General features: G+C 45.0%; 1 protein-coding gene across 7 annotated transcripts in view; it reads left to right on the top strand.

Annotated features, from left to right (window-relative positions):
- Positions 1 to 19,645, top strand: part of LOC125454329 (serine/threonine-protein phosphatase 2A 55 kDa regulatory subunit B gamma isoform) — a 313,765-nt gene that overhangs the window by 163,569 nt on the left and 130,551 nt on the right. For 2 of the 7 annotated variants that reach the window (XM_048534999.2, XM_048535007.2), the window contains one exon: positions 13,963 to 14,020. The exons of the other annotated variants lie outside the window; for them this stretch is intronic. In XM_048534999.2, the coding sequence (XP_048390956.1) occupies positions 13,963 to 14,020 (58 nt within the window). The remainder of the gene's footprint in view (positions 1 to 13,962; positions 14,021 to 19,645) is intronic. 7 annotated transcript variants of the gene reach the window in all.

Here is a 19,645-nt window from a genome sequence, read left to right as displayed (position 1 = left end):
CAGACAGGTCAAGGGGCGGGATGAGGTTAGTAGGTAGGAGATGGGGGTGGGGCTTGAGGTGGGAGGAGAGGATAGGTAGGAGTTACTTGCCTTTTCATATCATATTTGGCTTTAGACTTGGGGAAGTTTTGCATTTGATCATTTTATCATTGATTACAGTGATCTGAATTTAGCTCATGGTTTGATTGCTTGAGTCATTGGTCTATTTGTTAAACAGGGAAATATACCTATACATGTATGTTAAAAAACAACTTGCCACGATCAGATTGCCATTGGAGTTTAGAGAAGGCTCAGTCCTCTTCAACTCCATTATGTTGAGTCATAGCACTGTTTTAGTTTGATTTTCTTAATGTTGCCTTCATTTACTGTAAGTAGTTCAACAAAATTCTAGTGGCACCTTACATTCAAGGTATATCTTTGCCTGAAATTGCAGTCCTCATTTAATGGACCATTACCTTGTCAAGTTACTGGCTGACTGTATGACACTGTTTGTTGCTGAGACAACACAATAAGGAATGTAAAGCTGTAGGAAAGCTCAAATGTTTGCAGGGAGGTAGTGGCATACTGATAACGTCACTATGTTTATAATTCAAATCCCTGGGCTAATGCCCTGGGCCTGAGCTCTGAGCTCAAATCCCACTCTGGCAAATGGTCAAATTTGAGTTCATTTTAGTTTTGAAAAAAAGAACCCTGTAAAATTTAAAGTAAGAGTTAACTGAAAGGCAGAGATAATAAAGTGTGAAGCTGGATGAACACAGCAGGCCAAGCAGCATCTCAGGAGCACAAAAGCTGACGTTTCGAGCCTAGACCCTTCATCAGAGAGGGGGATGGGGTGGGGGTTCTGGAATAAAGAGGGAGAGAGGGGGAGGCGGACCGAAGATGGAGAGAAAAGAAGATAGGTGGAGAGGAGAGTATAGGTGGGGAGGTAGGGAGGGGATAGGTCAGTCCAGGGAAGATGGACAGGTCAAGGAGGTGGGATGAGGTTAATAGGTAGGAAATGGAGGTGCGGCTTGAGGTGGGAGGAAGGGATGGGTGAGAGGAAGAACAGGTTAGGGAGGCAGGGACAGGCTGGGCTGGTTTTGGGATGCAGTGGGTGGAGGGGAAGAGCTGGGCTGGTGGTGTGATGCAGTGGGGGGAGGGGACGAACTGGGCTGGTTTTGGGATGCGGTGGGGGAAGGGGAGATTTTGAAGCTGGTGAAATCCACATTGATACCATTAGGCTGCAGGGTTTCCAAGCGGAATATGAGTTGCTGTTCCTGCAACCTTCGGGTGGCATCGTTGTGGCACTGCAGGAGGCCCAGGATGGACATGTTGTCTAAAGAATGGGAGGGGGAGTTGAAATGGTTCACGACTGGAAGGTGCAGTTATTTATTGTGAACCGAGCGGAGGTGTTCTGCAAAGCGATCCCCAAGCCTCTGCTTGGTTTCCCCAATGTAGAGGAAGCCACACCGGGTACAATGGATGCAGTATACCACATTGGCAGATGTGCAGGTGAACCTCTGCTTAATATGGAAAGTCATCTTGGGGCCTGGGATAGGGGTGAGGGAGGAGGTGTGGGGGCAAGTGTAGCATTTCCTGCAGTTGCAGGGGAAGGTGCCGGGTGTGGTGGGGTTGGAAGGCAGTGTGGAGCGAACAAGGGAGTCACGGAGAGAGTGGTCTGTCTGGAAAGCAGCCAAGGGTGGGGATGGAAAAATGTCTTGGGTGGTGGGGTCGGATTGTAGATGGCAGAAGTGTCGGAGGATGATGCGTTGTATCCGGAGGTTGGTGGGGTGGTGTGTGAGAATGAGGGGGATCCTCTTTGGGCGGTTGTGGCGGGGGCGGGGTGTGAGGGATGAGTTGCGGGAAATGCGGGAGACGCGGTCAAGGGCGTCCTCGACCACTGTGGGGAGAAAGTTGCGGTCCTTGAAGAACTTGGACAGCTGGGATGTGCGGGAGTGGAATGCCTCATCCTGGGAGCAGGTGCGGCGGAGGCGGAGGAATTAGGAATAGGGGATGGAATTTTTGCAGGAGGGTGGGTGGGAGGAGGTGTATTTTAGGTAGCAGTCGGAGTCGGTGGGCTTGAAATGGACATCAGTTACAAGCTGGTTGCCTGTGATGGAGACTGAGAGGTCCAGGAAGGTGAGGGATGTGCTGGAGATGGCCCAGGTGAACTTGAGGCTGGGGTGGAAGGTGTTGGTGAAGTGGATGAACTCTTCGAGCTCCTGTGGGGAGCAAGAGGTGGCGCCGATACAGTCATCAATGTAATGGAGGAAGAGGTGGGGTTTGGGACCTGTGTAGGTGCGGAAGAGGGACGGTTCCATGTAACCTGCAAAGAGGCAGGCATAGCTGGGGCCCATGCGGGTGCCCATGGCCACCCCCTTTGTCTGCAGGAAGTGGGAGGAATCGAAAGAGAAGTTGTTGAGGGTGAGGACGAGTTCGGCAAGGCAGATGAGGGTATCGGTGGAGGGGGACTGGTCGGGCCTGCGGGACAAGAAGAAGCGGAGGGCCTTGAGGCCATCTGCATACGGAATACAGGTGTATAGGGACTGGACGTCCATGGTGAAAATGAGGTGTTGGGGGCCAGGGAATTGGAGGAGGTGGAGGGTGTGGGTGGTGTCACGGACGTAGGCAGGGAGTTCCTGGACCAAAGGCGATAAGATGGAGTCCAGATAGGTGGAGATGAGTTCGGTGGGGCAGGAACAGACTGAGACAATGGGTTAACCAGGGCAGGCAGGTTTGTGGATTTTGGGAAGGAGATAGAAACGGGCCGTGCGGGGTTGGGGAATAATGAGGTTGGAGGCTGTGGGTGGGAGGTCCCCTGAGGTGATGAGGTCATGAATGGTGTTGGAGATGATGGTTTGGTGCTCGGGGGTGGGGTCATGATCGAGGGGCCGGTAGGAAGTGATGTCGGAGAGTTGGCGTTTGGCCTCGGCGATGTAGAGGTCAGTGCGCCATACTACCACTGTGCCACCCTTGTCTGCGGGTTTGATGGTGAGATTGGGGTTGGAGTGGAGGGCTGCCAGTTCTGCGGGGGAGAGGTTGGAGTGGGTGAGAGGGGTGGAGAGGTTGAGGCGGTTCATGTCTCGACGGCAGTTTGAGATGAAGAGGTCGAGGAAGGGTAGGAGGCCTGCGGGTGGTATCCAGGAGGAGGACTCGTGTTGGAAGCGGGTGAAGGGGTCAGTGGAGAGTGGGTTAGGCTCTCGGTTGAAGAAGTAAGCGTGGAGGTGAAGGCGGCAGAAAAACTGCTCAATGTCAAAACGTGACTGGTATTCATTGATGTGTGGGTGGAGGGGGACAAAAGTGAGCCCCTTGCTTAGGACTGACTGTTCGTTCTCAGTCAGTGGGAGGTCTGGGGGGATTGTGAAGATGCGGGATGGCTCAGTGTGGCTGTCTTCTCTGGGGTTGCTGGCTGTGGAGGTTGTGGGCGGAGCGATGAGGTTGTCGGCTGTGGGCAGGGTTCCGTCAGCGTTGGCCATGGGCGGGGTTCCGTCGGCCGTGGGAGGAGCAGGGAGGGCGGCGGCAGCAGCGGTGAAGGTGGTGTGTGTGGTATTGTAACTGGAAGTGGAGGCGATGACTGCAGCAGCGGTCGCGTCCGCGGTCCCGGAAGTGGTGTGCCCGGCGGTGGCGGATGTGGCGTCATCGGTGGGGTCACCGGCCGTGTCCTCGTGGTCAATGGTGGTGGGTGCATGATGGGGGAGGGGCAGGGACAGGCTTGGGATTTGGGAGGTGCAGGAATCCTCTTGTGTGTGGCAGGGGCCAGTGAGTTTGTTGTACTTACAATTTTTGGTGTCCAGTAAAGCTGAGTAGAACTGCATGGTCAGTCTGTGGGTCCTGCAGAGGATAAAAAACAGCAGAGGTCCTTTGCAGGTCTGGGAGAGGGAGGCTCTGAGCTGGGGCAGGCCGGATTGCAGTGCCTGGAGGTGCCGGCGCATGGCTGCGTGTGTCTGTTTCAGGACTCGCAGGGAGAAAAACTTCTGAAGGGTCTGAATTTTCTGGGTGTAGAGGTGGTCACGGTTGGGGCCAAATTGGGAAGGCTTGAATGTAGACTGTAGTCCAATGGGGATGATCCGGTTCCGTAGGCAGGTGCTGAGGAAGGTGATGCGGCTGTGGTACGTGGTTTGCTTCAGGACATGGTCGAGCAGTTTCAAGGCTGAAGAGATTGCAAGAGAGTTGCAGTGGGAGAAAGATTCCCTGAGGTTGGTCCGGAGGGAGGAGAGTAACTTCTTACGGTTAGGCATCCCTGGAAGAGGCTTCACAGTGAGGTTAAAATTGTATCAGAGATAATGGGAACTGCAGATGCTGGAGAATCCAAGATAAGAAAGTGTGAAGCTGGGTGAGCACAGCAGGCCAAGCAGCATCTCGGGAGCACAAAAGCTGACGTTTCGGGCCTAGACCCTTCATCAGAGGGTGATGAAGGGTCTAGGCCCGAAACGTCAGCTTTTGTGCTCCTGAGATGCTGCTGGGCCTGCTGTGTTCATCCAGCCTCACATTTTATTATCTTTATTCTCAATGTTAGGATACAGGTTTAAAGGCAGACTGGTCTGAAGTTTAGAAGAAATCAACACTCCATGTTATAAGTTTATGCTTAAAACTATTTATATGATCAATAGTTAATCTTTAACAGGCAAGTACGTTTTTCACAAAACAGCGCACGTTGGGAGACTTGGACTGGTTACTCCTGTCTTACACAGTGCACTTCAACTGTCAGTCGACAGCCCTGAAGCTCACCATTCTAGATAAGGGGGCATCATATACTGGATAAAGTTTGGGCAAGCAGCATTCTCAGATCTGGAGAAGAGCCAGGGAGATACCATATCGCCTCTTCCAAGGATACGTCAAAATTCCCAACCACTTAATGCTATAACAGGACATGATAATGGGCAAAAGCATTCAGGCAGCAGAGACAGAAATTCTGACCAACAATTAAGCCAATCATTATGGCTGTTTCTCTGGTGTTGAAATAATGTTCTTTAGCTGTCTACAGCTTCCCCACAACTCCCACCATTGGTTTCATTTTGATGATCTCTTGAAACTGGCATTCTATGATAATGATCTATTATGGGTGTTTGGTTGGTGGGGTATGATGAGAAGACCATGAAGCAAACTTAAAGTGAATCAGACCAGCCATGATCTTATTGAATGGCAGAGCCAGACTGAACATCCAAATGGCCTAAGTATATCCGTAGGTTTCTCATGAGCTATGCCAGTTTCAATGGGTCATCATAAAGAACAGTGGGAGTTGAGGGGGAGCTGCAGACAGATAAAGAACATTACTTCAACACCATGAAGGGGCAAGAGGGGGTGAAGGAGAGCAAACTGTCCAACACCATGAGAGAGAGTTAAAAATTCTGTTTGGTGTTGTTGGCCATCACTATTATTGGCCTTCTGAAATACACCTTGTGTCATCTTTTCATTTATCAATCTTCAGCTTCATAAGGTGTTTCAACAGAAGTAAAATCAGGGTCTGTTGGAAGCTTTACACAGCTTGGGCTGACCTGCCCAGGCAACAATCACAAATATAATGCCCACTGTCAGCTGAGCAAATACTTACATTATTTCATTTTACACAAGATAATTAAATGCAGCACCAGCAACAATGCATTATCAATGGTAATCCCACCATTTTCTGTAATAGACACGGACATACACAGAATTAGCAAATCCTGCGCAAGATCCTTTTTGAAATAATCTCCACAAAAGCAATAAAAAAAAAACTTACGCTGCTGTAGCCCTGGCCAAACTGCTTAACCATTTTCTGAAGAAGGGTCCAGACCTGAAAGGTCAGCTTTCCTGCTCCTCTGATGCTGCTTGGCCTGCTGTGTTCATCCGGCTCTACACCTTGTTATCTCTGCCTAACCATTGTGGTGTCTTCAAGTCATAATTCTGGGAAATGCATATGCAGCAAAGCAAGTGACTTTATGTTTGAAGCATGACAGCAAGGAGGTAGAGTGAACAGCAGCCAGCTTTAATTAACTACATCAAGAATAGGGGGAAGATTAGTAAAGATGATGGTGTATGCCCCTTTCTTCCAGTTGACTATCACTCCACCACTCAAATGCTCCAAGTGTGAATGAGTTATGATAAGGCTTCCTTTCAAATCTAAAATAATTGATGAAGTCAATTGAACAACATGTATTTAACTTTCTCTTAACGAAGGGTTTTGCGAACTATATAGGGAATATCTCCCACATACATAATCTGGCACCTAATATCTAAAAGCTGGTAATGTATCAGTGATAAATGTTCTGCCTGCATGATGAGACTCACGTACTCCGGTCCGCCTCCCCCTCTCTCCCTATTTATTCCAGTTCCCTCCCCCCATCCCCCTCTCTGATGAAGGGTCTAGGCCCGAAACGTCAGCTTTTGTGCTCCTGAGATGCTGCTTGGCCTGCTGTGTTCATCCAGCCTCACATTTTATTATCTTGGAATCTCCAGCATCTGCAGTTCCCATTATCTCTGATACTATTTTAACCTCACTGCGAAGCCTCTTCCAGGGATGCCTAACCTGAAGAAGTTACCCTCCTCCCTCCGGAAACCCCACCCACACCTTCTCCACCTATCTTCTTTACTCTCCATCTTCGGTCCGCCTCCCCCTCTCTCCCTATTTATTCCAGTTCCCTCCCCCCATCCCCCTCTCTGATGAAGGGTCTAGGCCCGAAACGTCAGCTTTTGTGCTCCTGAGATGCTGCTTGGCCTGCTGTGTTCATCCAGCCTCACATTTTATTATCTTGGTTGTATAGACAGCTGTATAAAGAGGTGCTGTGTAAGCTAATGTCAATGCATTACAGTTTGTTGATGAAACTTGTCAATGAAGTACCGTCTATGTAAATGTCTTAAACTGACTGTGAAACATCAGCCTAATCTTCCTCTGTTTGACAGTGGTGTTCAAGGGCAAAGCACAAACCATGCTCAACAGACTTAAGATATTTCCTGATCACTGTGAATGTTGAAACAGGGTCTTATTACCAGAGAAAGGCCTCAAGGAGCCCTTGCCATTACCCAATGCATGTATGGTCCAGTGGATCTTCCTTGGGACAGACGATACAGGTATTTCGCTGGCTCTTCACCAGATATGAGAACGCTGCTCGCCCAAAAAAATTCCACCCCAAGTGGCTAATTGGAAGATGATACCCAGTCCCTCGATTTACTGTTGAACTTCATTAGAACAGCGTAAGAAGCAAAGGATAGACACAGGCATATTTTCAAATGGAACAGAAGCATTTACCCAGCATGTGTTTAGTCTCCCAATGAAGTGGAATCATCATCATTAGCAAATACAGTACACAGAATTGAAGGGAATACAATTAAATGTTGTTTCAGCTAGGAGCAGTCAGAAATGGAGGAAGTACAAAACACAGAATTTTCATCTCCTACAGCCTTCTTCATTCATTTATGGGGCATGGGCATAAAAGGACAGCCCAGCATTTATTTTCAAGTGTCCTAGAACTGAGTGAACTGCTGGGCTATTTCAAAGAGCATTAATAGTCAACCAGAATACTGTGATCTGGTGTCACATGTAGGCAAAACAAGGTTAACAATGGCACATTTCCTTCTCTAAATGGCTTTTTTCCATAATTGGCAGGAGTTACATGGCTCCCCTTCGGCTATCTTTTAGGTCTAGGTTGTCTTGCAGTTCAAGGTTCCCCATCTGCCATAGTAGGATTCAAAGTTATGTCCTGAAACGCTTCAGCATTATAGCCTTCCTTTACAGGGCCAAATCGGGAGCAAGTGCTGGGATGATGAAGCATGAATAAACAGGGAGTGACTTGGGAGTACTTGCGCACAAAACACAAAGCTAGCACACAGGTGCAGCAGGTAATCAGGAAGCCTAAGGGAATTTGGCCCTTATTTCAAAGGGATTGGAGTGCAAGTGTAGCAAAGCCTTACTGCAACTGCACAAAGTGCTGGTGAGGCCACATCTGAGAGGGGGATGGGGTGAGGGTTCTGGAATAAATAGGGAGAGAGGGGGAGGTGGACCCAAGATGGGGAGAAAAGAAGATAGGTGGAGAGGAGAGTATAGGTGGGGAGGTAGGGAGGGGATAGGTCAGTCCAGGGAAGACGGACAGGTCAAGGAGGTGGGATGAGTTTAGTAGGTAGGAGATGGAGGTGCGGCTTGAGGTGGGAGGAAGGGATGGGTGAGAGGAAGAACAGGTTAGGGAGGCAGAGACAGGCTGGACTGGTTTTGGGATGCAGTGGGGGGAGGGGATGAGCTGGGCTGGTTGTGTGATGCAGTTGGGGGGAGGGGACGAACTTTGCTGGTTTTGGGATGCGGTGGGGGGAAGGGGAGATTTTGAGTTGAAGTCCACATCGATACCATTGGGCTGCAGGGTTCCCAAGCGGAATATGAGTTGCTGTTCCTGCAACCTTCGGGTGGCATCATTGTGGCACTGCAGGAGGTCCATGATGGACATGTCATCTAAAGAATGGGAGGGGCAGTTGAAATGGTTCGCGACTGGGAGGTGCAGAATGGCAACCAGTTAATGATTATTGATTGTTCCAAAAGCCAATCTGGCGCTCTCGTTGTAGAGCTGGAAAGCACAAAAACAGACCCTTCGATCCAACTCATCCATGCTTATCAGATGTCCTAAATAAGTCTAGTCCCATTTGGCCCATATTCCTCTAAACCTTTCCTATTCATATACCCATCCAGATGTCTTCTAAATGTTGTAATTGTACCAGCCTCCACCATCTTCTCTGGCAGCTCATTCCATTCATGCACCATCCTCTGCATGAAAAAAGTTGCCCCTTAGGTCCCTTTTCTTAACCCTTCTCCTCTCTCACCACAAACCTATGCTTTCCATGTTGGGACTCCTCCCACCCCTGGGCTAAGGCCTTGTCTATTCACCCTATTCATTGCCCATCATATTCATACAGCGCGGAAACAGACCCTTCGGTCCAACCAGTCCATGCTGAACATAATCCCAAACTAAACTAGTTCCACCTGCCTGCCTCTGCCCTTATCACTCCAAACCTTTCTTATTCATGTACTTATCCAATTGTCTTTTAAATGTTATAATTGTGCCCACATCCTCCACTTCCTCAGGAAGTTCATTCCACACATGAACCACCCTCTGTCAAAATGAAGGCCCTCATTTTTTTAAATCTCCCTCCTCTCACCTTAAAAATATGCCCTCTAATCTTGAAATCCCCCATCCTCGGGAAAAGACAAACTACTGTTAATTCTATACCTCTCATTATGTTTTAAACTTCTATCAGGTAGCTGCTCAACTTTGTACGCTCTAGTGAATAAAGTCCCTGCCCATCCAGCCATTTTTAATGGTGATAAACCTTCTGTACCAGCAACATCCTGGTAAATCTCTTCTGATTTTATAGATATGTATAAGGTCATGCTTCAGCCTCTGACATTCCAGGGAATGTCCTTTTGGGAAGAAAACTACTGTCGTTACCTGGTCTGGGGTGCCTGTTATTGCAGACCTACAGTAATGTGGTTGACTCTTAACTGCCCTCTGGGCAAATCGTTTTGGGCAATAAATGCTGCCTAGCCAGCAATGCCCACATCCCGTGAATGAATACTAAAAACATGCCTCAGTCAATTTGCTGGGAGGGGTGGGCGTGTATTTGTTTGGATTCAGTAAAACAAAATTTTGTTAATGCGCATAAGGAAAAGAATAAAGCCCTTTGAGCCTGCTCTACACACGGTAAGAACTCCAGTAGCACTGATTTCCTGGCCTATATCTCATGATTCATTCAGATGAAGGGTGATGACCCAAAACGTTGGCCCAGGCTGTCTGGTTTTTAGATCATTGGAGACCAGGCGTATGACCCACGATGCGTAATGGGACTCTGCAGAAGTATTGGTGCACCATGGGAATTCCTGGGACGTTTGAGCTTCTGAACAATTTCCCCTTTCCCAGGGACCCTCTGCAATGTCTCCCACTTTTAAATTTGAGTAGGAGACTTTGAACAGGTTTGCAGTACATAGCTGAACGGTTACCCTGGCAATGTTGAATTGAAACCTAGTCTAACTCCTGGGTACTGACACAAATGGTGGCCTCATCACTGTCACTGATGTGCCTTGACACCTAACTTGCTTGCCCCTTGCCTCCCAAACCAACTTTTGTTTTATTCATCCAACTGTATGGAGTTTGCACGTTCTCCCTGTGCCTGTGTGGGTTTCCTCTGGGTGCTGCAGTTTCTTCCTGCAGTCCGGAGATGTGCAGGTTAGGTGGATTGGCCATGCTAAATTGCCCATAGTGTTTAGGGATATGTAGATTAGATGGGTTACAGGGAGATTCATAGGGCTGTAGACCCTGTTTGCACACTGTTGAGATTCTATGATTCTATGATCTGAGGTGTGAGTATCACTAGCTAGGGCAGCATTTATTACCCATCCTTAATTGGATCAGAGGGCAATTAAGTGTGAACCATACTGTGGTGGGTCTGGAGTCGTATGCAGGCCAGACCAGATGAGGGTGGCAGTTTTGTTTCCTAAAGGACATTAGTGAACCAGATGGGTTTCCCCTAACAATGGTTTCGTTAGACTTTCAATTCTAGATTTTTAAAATTGAATTCTAACTTCATCACTGGATGCCCTGAACATTACCTGGGTTTTTGGATGAAATATTCTAGCAATAATATTCTAGGCGAATACCTCCCACCAACTGACCTGATTACCTGCTGACACGATCCAATTATTCCTCTGAGCTGATGGGACTATCCTTCCAAACAAGTCGGGTCCTTTTTGCCATTTTTAAAAAAAATTTCTGCGTTGCCTCGACTTCACGTGAACCTGTGCCTCAGTGTCTGAAATTTTAAGAAGTGCTGGCACTGTCGTACATTGCCATAGCCCTCTGACTCAGGAATGTGTGCTGGGAAATCGCAGTGATTCTGTTAAACCTATACAAAGGAGCCAGTTGGAGCCTGTATTGCAAAAATGACAAGGCATTTCAAGAGAATTGATTCACAAGAACTGTTTGAGGGATGAGGGCCTTCAATCACGTATGTAAATTGCAGAAGTTTGGACTGATCTTCTTTGGAAAGAGAAGATTGAAAGGAGGTTTGATAGAGGTATTCAAAATGGAGAAAAGGCAGCGGATTGACACAAAATAATACAGCCAGTACAGGCACAGTGGGCCGAATGGTCGTCTTTTGCACTGTAATACATTCACATTTTTGAGAAAGAGTGGATAGCGAAATATTGTTGCTAGTGGTCCAAGGTTCAAGCACAAGAGGATGCAGAATTAAAGTTACTTACAAAATAAGCAGTAGAAATGTGAGGAAATGTTTCATTCAGGACATGGTTGGGATTTGGAATATTCTGCTTGTGAGTGTGTGGTGGATGCTGGTTTAGTAGAGGCATTCCTGAGGGAAAAGGATTACTATCTGTAAAAGTAGAATGTGCAGGGTTATGGGGAGAAGGCTGGGAAGGGCACAATCCAAGTTGTTCATTCGGAGAGCTGGAACAAGAGCGATGGACTAAATGGCCACATCCTACCTGATAACAATTGTGGTCTTGTACACTGTATGCTCACTGTAAATGACATGACTTGAAACAGACAGATTGCTTGCCTAGCAATTAATAGAACTGAATTTCTCACCTTGTACATTTCACTACAATTGCAAATTGTTTCACATGTATCCATTGTAGAAGACAACTAGGGATGGGCAATTATTGCCAGCCAACCAGTGACGCCCACGTCCCACAAAAAATTTTAAATAGAAGAAATATTGCAAGTCATTTTCCATGCCTTAAAAAATTGTACGTTTGTATTGCTGTGAGATTGCAAAGGAATATGGCCTTCCCTGTGAGAAAAGTAGTCACATTTTTACACCAATGACGTTAGGGATATTGCCCTACATGCCATTACTCAAGAAATGTGGGAAAAGGACAACTTTTAAAAAAAAATTGCTGGAAGGATAACGTTTACATTTAATTCAGCAAAGGAACAGACAATGTGCTTACAAACACATGGAAATTGCAGTTTTATTAAGATTAACATTTCTAATGCTGTTTTCTCTTCTCCGGTCCATCTCTCGAATGTTTGGGCTGAATTGAATTCTGTTGTTACAGGGATTTTTCAAAAGCCTGTTCATGGGATTTGGGCACAATGGGATGGGCACTAAATGTCAACCCCATGATGGGATGGGCACTAAATGTCAACCCAATCAAATTTTCTAGAGGGCAGTTAAGAGTCAATACATTATTGTAGATCCTGAGTCCAGGTGATGATGGTAGATTTCCTTTCCCAGAGGACCAGATGGGTTTTTCTGACAATCAGCAATGATTTCTTTGAATTCAGATTTTACTGAATTCAGATTTCGCCATCTGCCATGGAGGAATTAGAACCCATGACTCAAGAATGTCGGCCTGGATTGATGGTCCAGTGACGTTACCACTTAACCATTGCTTCCACATGGGCTATGTTGGCAGGTTATTTTTTTTCTGCATAAAGCTAAGCATAATCCTGTCTTTGTTCAACGTCCATACCCATTTCCTCTTGCTTGCGCTGTAGCTGTCTCTCTGTCTCTGTCTCTCACTTTCTTGCATGCACACATTAGTAGAGTTCACAGAATACTTTTGTTTTCATACGGTTTCCTAATCGAGTGTCACTGAGTTGAGGAGAAATGTTTTGACTGCACGCCAGCTGAGAACCATTTATCCGAACCTTAGATGTAATGATCAGCAGTGCTTTTCTCTCAACTCTTGATGAAATGTTGAGTGAGCAAGTTTAGATTAAAAGTTAGAGTCCGTGTCAGTGAATAACCTAGCAATGGATGTGACTACCTCATCCTCTGACATAGCTTTTGCTGAATTATATCAGTTCCTGAGGATTTTGAAGCCCTATTGGTAGGTAATACATTTAAACTCATGTAAAAATGCCTTTAAATTGAATTTAGTGATGTTGTCTAGCTAATTTTAATTCCCATACTTCTAAAAATAAATTTGAAGAATCCCTGAGTTTGGCACATTCTGTCCTTACAGCAAATGGATTTCATGCCTTTTTATTATGATGACGTGAATGATCATCAGTGCACATTTTGCAGATGACCTAGGCATGATGAATTGACTTTGAGCTCTAATTTAGCTTTTAATGGGGCAGTTTTGTGAACATCTGGGTTTAATCTCTGTCATTTTGCTGACTTCTCTATTCCTTACCTGCCTAATAAGAGAACAATACCCCTTATCTAATTACTCACCAAATCTCCTGCAGGACTGTGCTAATCGGAATCACATTCTCTAAGTGATAATGAGATTTGCATTATTGCAAGCAAACAAGTGCTAAATTGTATATGAATCCAGTCATTGAGACATTATTGATAAAATGTGCCAAAACCCTGTCTCAATTGGTAAGCTAGATATGTAATAGATTGGCAATTATTATAATGGCTTCATTTAAAATTATATTGCATTATTTTACAATGTGCACATTTTTCTTTGTCAGAGGAATGTGCCTGCAGGGCTGATAGTCTGGTTAAACGTTAACCATTATATTGTGTCTTGTGTATTGATGTTTAGATGAATTTTTATCTGTTAAGAAATATGATCGTTTGAGGAACTGACACATGTCCTCCATGAAATTGGCATGTAATGAAAGCGCACACATGGGTGTGTTGATGGGAATGAGAATTGTTATTTCAGTGCTTTCTCAATTCCATGGTTAACTCAGTGTTGCTGTTTATACAGCCTGCATGCGTAGGAAGTGCTTCTGCCATCTTGGACTTCTCAGACAACCATCTGTGATCACTGATAATAAAATGTGAGGCTGGATGAACACAGCAGGCCCAGCAGCATCTCAGTGCTCCTGAGATGCTGCTGGGCCTGCTGTGTTCATCCAGCCTCACATTTTATTATCTTGGATTCTCCAGCATCTGCCGTTCCCATTATCACATCTGTGATCACTGTTGTTGCTACTTTGAAACAGACACTAAGTTCAGTGATGTGTGAATATCTTGTATGTGGTCCGAGCTGTAAGAGAAATGATTGTACATCCTTTTTTCTCCCTCACTACAATGTCTTTTCAGAACACCCTCCTGTTCTGGGGTAAAACAATTTCTGCAGTTGCTGAGATGCTCTGTACAGGTTAGTGATGCTGAAACCTTTCACATAATTGGGAAGAAGAAATATTGTATTATTCCTTTCCGTAGCAGTATGTTTCCTTATTCTCTTCACAAGCTTGCTGCTATCTTTTCTAAAATCCCCTACAGCTGCACCATCAGACACTTCCACTCCCTGAACTCTATTTGTCTGACGCTAACCTGTCCCGTCATTCTCTATTGATGAGTCCTTTTCGATTGTCCATGCTGCTTAACCTGAAATTCCTCACTTAAACCACTCAATATCACTTCTCTTCTTTTTGACCCTCCTCTCAATCCAGCTGTTGGATCAAATTTTGTCTACTGCTCTGAAGTGCTATATCCTTTTACTGATTACGCCTCTAACATATCTATCCACATTAATGTTATTGTATAGTTGAAAGTCATCCATAATATAGGTGGTGGTTATAACAGCAATGCTGGCTAGAACAACAAGACATCTCCCTGCTGTCGTTCCAAATGCACTAAAGCGTGTTTAATATCCTCTGGCACTGGATCTAAGTTTAATTCTCCATAGAAGTACAGCCCCTTCTCTGTAGTGTAAGTCTAGATTCTCTGTTTAGGACATGGTGCTGGGCTTTGTTTGACCTAACTGATAGTTGTGAACTTAAAGCATACTTTTTTATAAAAACTTTCTTAAATGCTGTTTTGAAGCCTTTCCAATAGTCTTGGAAAGGGTGCTCATTATGTACTTGTTAATTGAACTGCTTCCCCATTTTTCTTTTGAACCTTGCTTAGCTCAATGTATCTGTGTGGATTGCATGTCGTTTTAGTGTTCGATCACTGCTGACTGCGATCGTTGAAGTCTGTGACTTGTTAAACAAATTATATTATTTCCAATTAGTGTAACATGTTCAGCCTCCTCTTCCATGAATCACACTGTGCCCAAGTCCCTCACCTTTCCCAATCAACAAAACCACCGATTGGGTTGCTTAATGATGAAATGCAAGTATAATTCGTAATGGCATTTTCATGTCAGCTGCAAGGCAGCTCCTCTTTACATGAATCTGAGGGATGCCATTAGAACTGACTGTTGTTTCACAGAGGAAAATGCCAGCTGATGACTCATCAAGGAGTTGATAAAAATTTGCAACTGCAATTGAAATGTGAAAGGGATGGTATACTATTTTTGTAACCATGAAAAGAGGCTTGTGTGTATTTAATTATAGTCTGCTTCGATGATGGTGTCACTAAATTTAGAAAAAAATGCCTAATGTGAAAGTTGCCTTCGATTTTCACTTTGTAATTTACCAAAATAGAAATGTGCTTGCACTATTTTTCGCAGCTTAGTGTGACAGAATCCTGTCCGTATTTTCGGCATTTCTGGTGACTCCTCAGAAGTCTTTGTGTCTCGAGCCTCAAGTCTCTGAAGTCTTGTCTTCTTTGTCAAGAAGAAGGGTCATGATGAAAGGGAGCCACATTGCATTCCCGAGAATGAAGGCAGAAGCTGAGTTGTCACTCAACACTTCACTCCCTAGTGAAGTGCTCCTGAGATGCTGCTGGGCCTGCTGTGTTCATCCAGCCTCACATTTTATTATCTTGGATTCTCCAGCATCTGCAGTTCCTATTATCTCTCACTCCCTAGTTTTCCCTTTTTTCCTCACCTTGCTGCGTTACTCATGCCCTGCGAATGAAGGGAAAATGCGCAATGGGCTGTTGTCACTTTCAAGCTGGCTGCAAGGAAATTAGAAGGGATCCTTGCCTTTGTATAATGTCATGCACTCATGTTCAAACAGACTGAAGGTAACACAGGTTCACTGTCAGTGGTGCTGTAAAGATAAGGTAGGAATTGGATGTTTTCAAATGAGCATGTTTTTGTGTGACATTTTTGCACAACCAACCATTCTTCAGGCGCATGTTGGGCTTCATAACTTCATTTGGTCAGTTAGGAAGGACTGAGCTGAATTTTGTGAGTAGTATGTCAAAACCCCAAATCCAGACACACATTTTAGGTCAGGAAGTGTAAGTGGTTAGACTGAGATGTCAGGCATGATTTATCGGGAAAAGCCACTTATCTGCCTCTGAGTAAAGGAGATGAAGGTGTGAATGCAAGGGAGAGTCATTCTGATGCTGAAATTGCAAAGCAACCTGCTTCCATGGGGCTGGGAACAACTTTGGAATATTTTTGCTTCAGCAAGAAAATTACAAGTGATTCTTTAAACAGGTGACAAGGAAGCCAGTTGTGATTATAGTGTATCTATTTATTCTGTATGAATTCTGCCTGTCCTTGACGACCCATCACTGCATTTTTTGTATTCACTCACAGGATGTGGGCATCTCTACTAGGCCAGCACTTGTTGCCCATCCCTAATTGCCCCAATGGCAGTTCAGTCAAGCGCATTGCTGTGTGTCTGGAGTCATGTGTAGGTCAGACCAGGCAAGCATGACAGATTTTCTTCCCCAAAGGACATTAGTTGGGTTTTCTTGACAATAGCTTCATGGTCATCGTTAGACCCTCAATTCCAGACTCTCTATTGAATTCAAATTCCAGCTGCATGGCAGGAATTTAACCTGGTTCCTCACTATATTGGCTGAGTTTCTGGATTAATAGCCCGTGATAATACCACTAGGCTATTGCCTTCTCCTGACATGGCCTTTTCAAGTGAAGCTGATGTGATAGTTGGCGTTCAAAATTTGTAAAGAATCAAAATGTGATACACTTAATAATAATAAACGGGAAAAACATTTCTTGTGGTCAAAGGACAGTAAGAAAAAGAGATTGTAACCTCAGTCAAAAGCAGCAAAAGTCAACATCATGCCAGCTTAACTCTCAATAAGAATGCGATCTGCTATTCCCAATTCCTCTGCCACCTCCTCATTTGCTCCCAAGATGATGCGTTCCACTCCCAGACATCCCAAATGTGCTCATTTTTTCAAGGACTGCAACATTCCCCACCCCCCCCCCACCCCGCCTCCGTGATCAAAAATGCCCAGCGACTTGCATCTGTTGCATTTCCTGTACCTCAGCGCTCGCACCCCCTCCCTGCAATAAAAACAAAGACAGAATTCCCCTTGCCCCCACATATCACCCCTTCAGCTTCCGGATTCAACACATCATTCTCTGCCACCTGCAATCTGACCCTACTACAAAGGATATATTTCCCTCCCCACCCTTACCTGCCTTTCGGAGGGACCACTCTCTTTGCGACTCCCTTGTTTGTTTGCTCCACACTTCCTGCTTGTCCCAGCACCTTTGTCTGCAACCACAGGAGGTGCTACACCTGCCCCTACCCCTCCCCCTCCTTCAGCTCTGCCCAGGCCCCAAGAAAACCTTGCACATTAAACAGGTGTTCACCTGCTCATCTGCTAATATGGTATAATGTATCCGCTGTTCCTGAAGTGGCCTCCTCTACATTGGGGAGACTAAGCGGAGGCTTGGAGACTGCTTTGTGGATCACCTACGCTCAGTTCACAACAAGTGACAACACCTCCCAGTAGCAAACCACTTCACCTCCCCCCTCCACTCCCTGGATGTCATGTCCATCCTGGGCCTCTTGCAGTGTCACAACAATGCCACCTGAACACTGGAGGAACACCACCTCATGTTCTACCTTGGAACCCTACAACCCAACGGTCTCAATGTGGACTTTACAAGCTTCAAAATCTCCCCACCCCTGACCTCATCCCCGCCTCCTTGACCTGTCCACCTATCCACCTTTTATCACTGGCCCCCCTCTCTCTATTTCAGAGCCCCCTTCCCCTCTCCAATTTCTGAAGCAGGATCCAGACGCTAAACACCAGCTTTCCTGCTCCTCTGATGCTGCCTGGCCTGCTGTGTTCATCCAGCTCCCTACCTTGTTAACTCCCAATATGCTTGTTTTATGAGGAAAGATTGGACAGGTTGGGTCAGTTTTCAATGGAGTTTAGATGAATGAAACAGGTAATTCTGAAGGGAATTGAGAGCGAATGGGGAGTTCTCCCTGGTGAGAGAGACTAGACCAAGCAGACACAATATAAAAATAAGCAGTCTCCCATTTAAGACAGGTGATAAAAATGCTTCTCCCAGGGAGTTATTGATCTGTGGAATTCTGTTCCCCACATTGAGCGGTTGAGGAATGTTTTTTAAGTTAGTGTTAAATTCTTGATCACCTAGGGAGTCAAAAGGAATGGCAGGGGTTAGACAGGAAAGTGGAATTGAGGCCATAATTACATCAGTCAGAATATTATCAAATGGCATACTAGGATCAAGGAGCTGTCTGGTCTACTGTGCTCCTAATCTGTGTGTATTTTCAACATGCTCACCAAGATAGGCAGTTTATTATCTCAATCGAGTGACATGAAGTGCAAAGCAGTTTTTTTTTTAAATATAGGTTCTACAAATGACAAATGATCTTTAGAGATGTATTGTTATGTCTGAAACCTTTGTTCTCATTGTACAGTACCTGGTGCTTTATGGAAGTAGCTGAATGAGTTGATGTTGCAGAGAGGCATTCTATATATATTATTAGGAACATTTATAAGGTTTAGCCCATGACATGTTTTGTTGTACTCTGTTCCCTCTGCTGTTTTTAATGAAAAGTAGCACAAAGAACATCATTGATACTTATGTCAAATTTTATGCTAAAATCAAACAGCAGAGGAAAATGTATTCTTCAATGGTTACAATTTCTACACTTTGTCAATGCTGTTCTGTGATTTTTCTTGTATTATTAATAATTTCAAAGTGGACATATTTCTCTTTGCACCTTTCCCATTTCAAATGGAATTGTCTAATTTTCTGACATAACTTTGGAAAGAAAAGACTCAAACTGATATTATGCTTAGTTACTTTTTGTCTGGATGGGTTTTGTACATAAACAGTAAAGTCCATTGTAGGTTTATTATGAGTTTATTAGCAATGCAATTAAAAACCAGACACAAACTGTATTTCAGAGCAAAACTGCCCTTCTGCATGCTAAATACCACTAAATTCAGTGTTTCTGTATCTTTAATTGAATATTTTTAGCTTTTGAGTATTTACAATCTCTGTAGAGATGTTAATTTTCAGAAAGATTTGAGTTTCTAGTTTATTGCTGAAAGAATGATGCAACAAAATTTCACTTTAAAACTTTAATAAATTACTTCCAAAAGACTACTTTTTTTACTGCTCTTGACTTTCAGAAAGTCGCACTCTTCTTGTAGACTTAGCATCCATCACACACTGCACAAATGATGGTCCTTTTACATAGTCTAGTTGCTCCCAGCTTTTGATGGATTTCTGTATCACTGTGAGTAAGTGGTAATTTTGGGTGATCATCTCTCGGCACTTGCACCAGTTACTGGAGCATTATCTCATGCCAATTTGATGATCCTTGTCCCATGGTCATGCCAGGATTGACTTCTGACAACCCATGGATGACTGAAGGATACATCTCTTTGACTCAACATCTCCCTTGCGAAATTGTAGTAGTCCGTAAAGCGGAGTAGTTTCCTTTGCCTGCTAAGCGCGACGCTGTTCTCTGTGTGAAGTGGCCATTGGTTTATAGGGAAGTCTGCAACCTGATCTCAAAGAAGTGGCTTCCTCTGCTCTCTTTTCCTTAACATGGAGCTTGTCAACTTTGTATCTAGTTAAAAATGCTAATCAACTATCCCTGATCTGAACAGTCTTCATTTTAGACATGTTTGCAGCTCA

Source organism: Stegostoma tigrinum, chromosome 1 (assembly GCF_030684315.1).
Source record: "Stegostoma tigrinum isolate sSteTig4 chromosome 1, sSteTig4.hap1, whole genome shotgun sequence".
Classification (NCBI taxonomy): Eukaryota; Metazoa; Chordata; class Chondrichthyes; order Orectolobiformes; family Stegostomatidae; genus Stegostoma; species Stegostoma tigrinum.
This window is presented reverse-complemented; position numbering and strand designations above follow the sequence as displayed.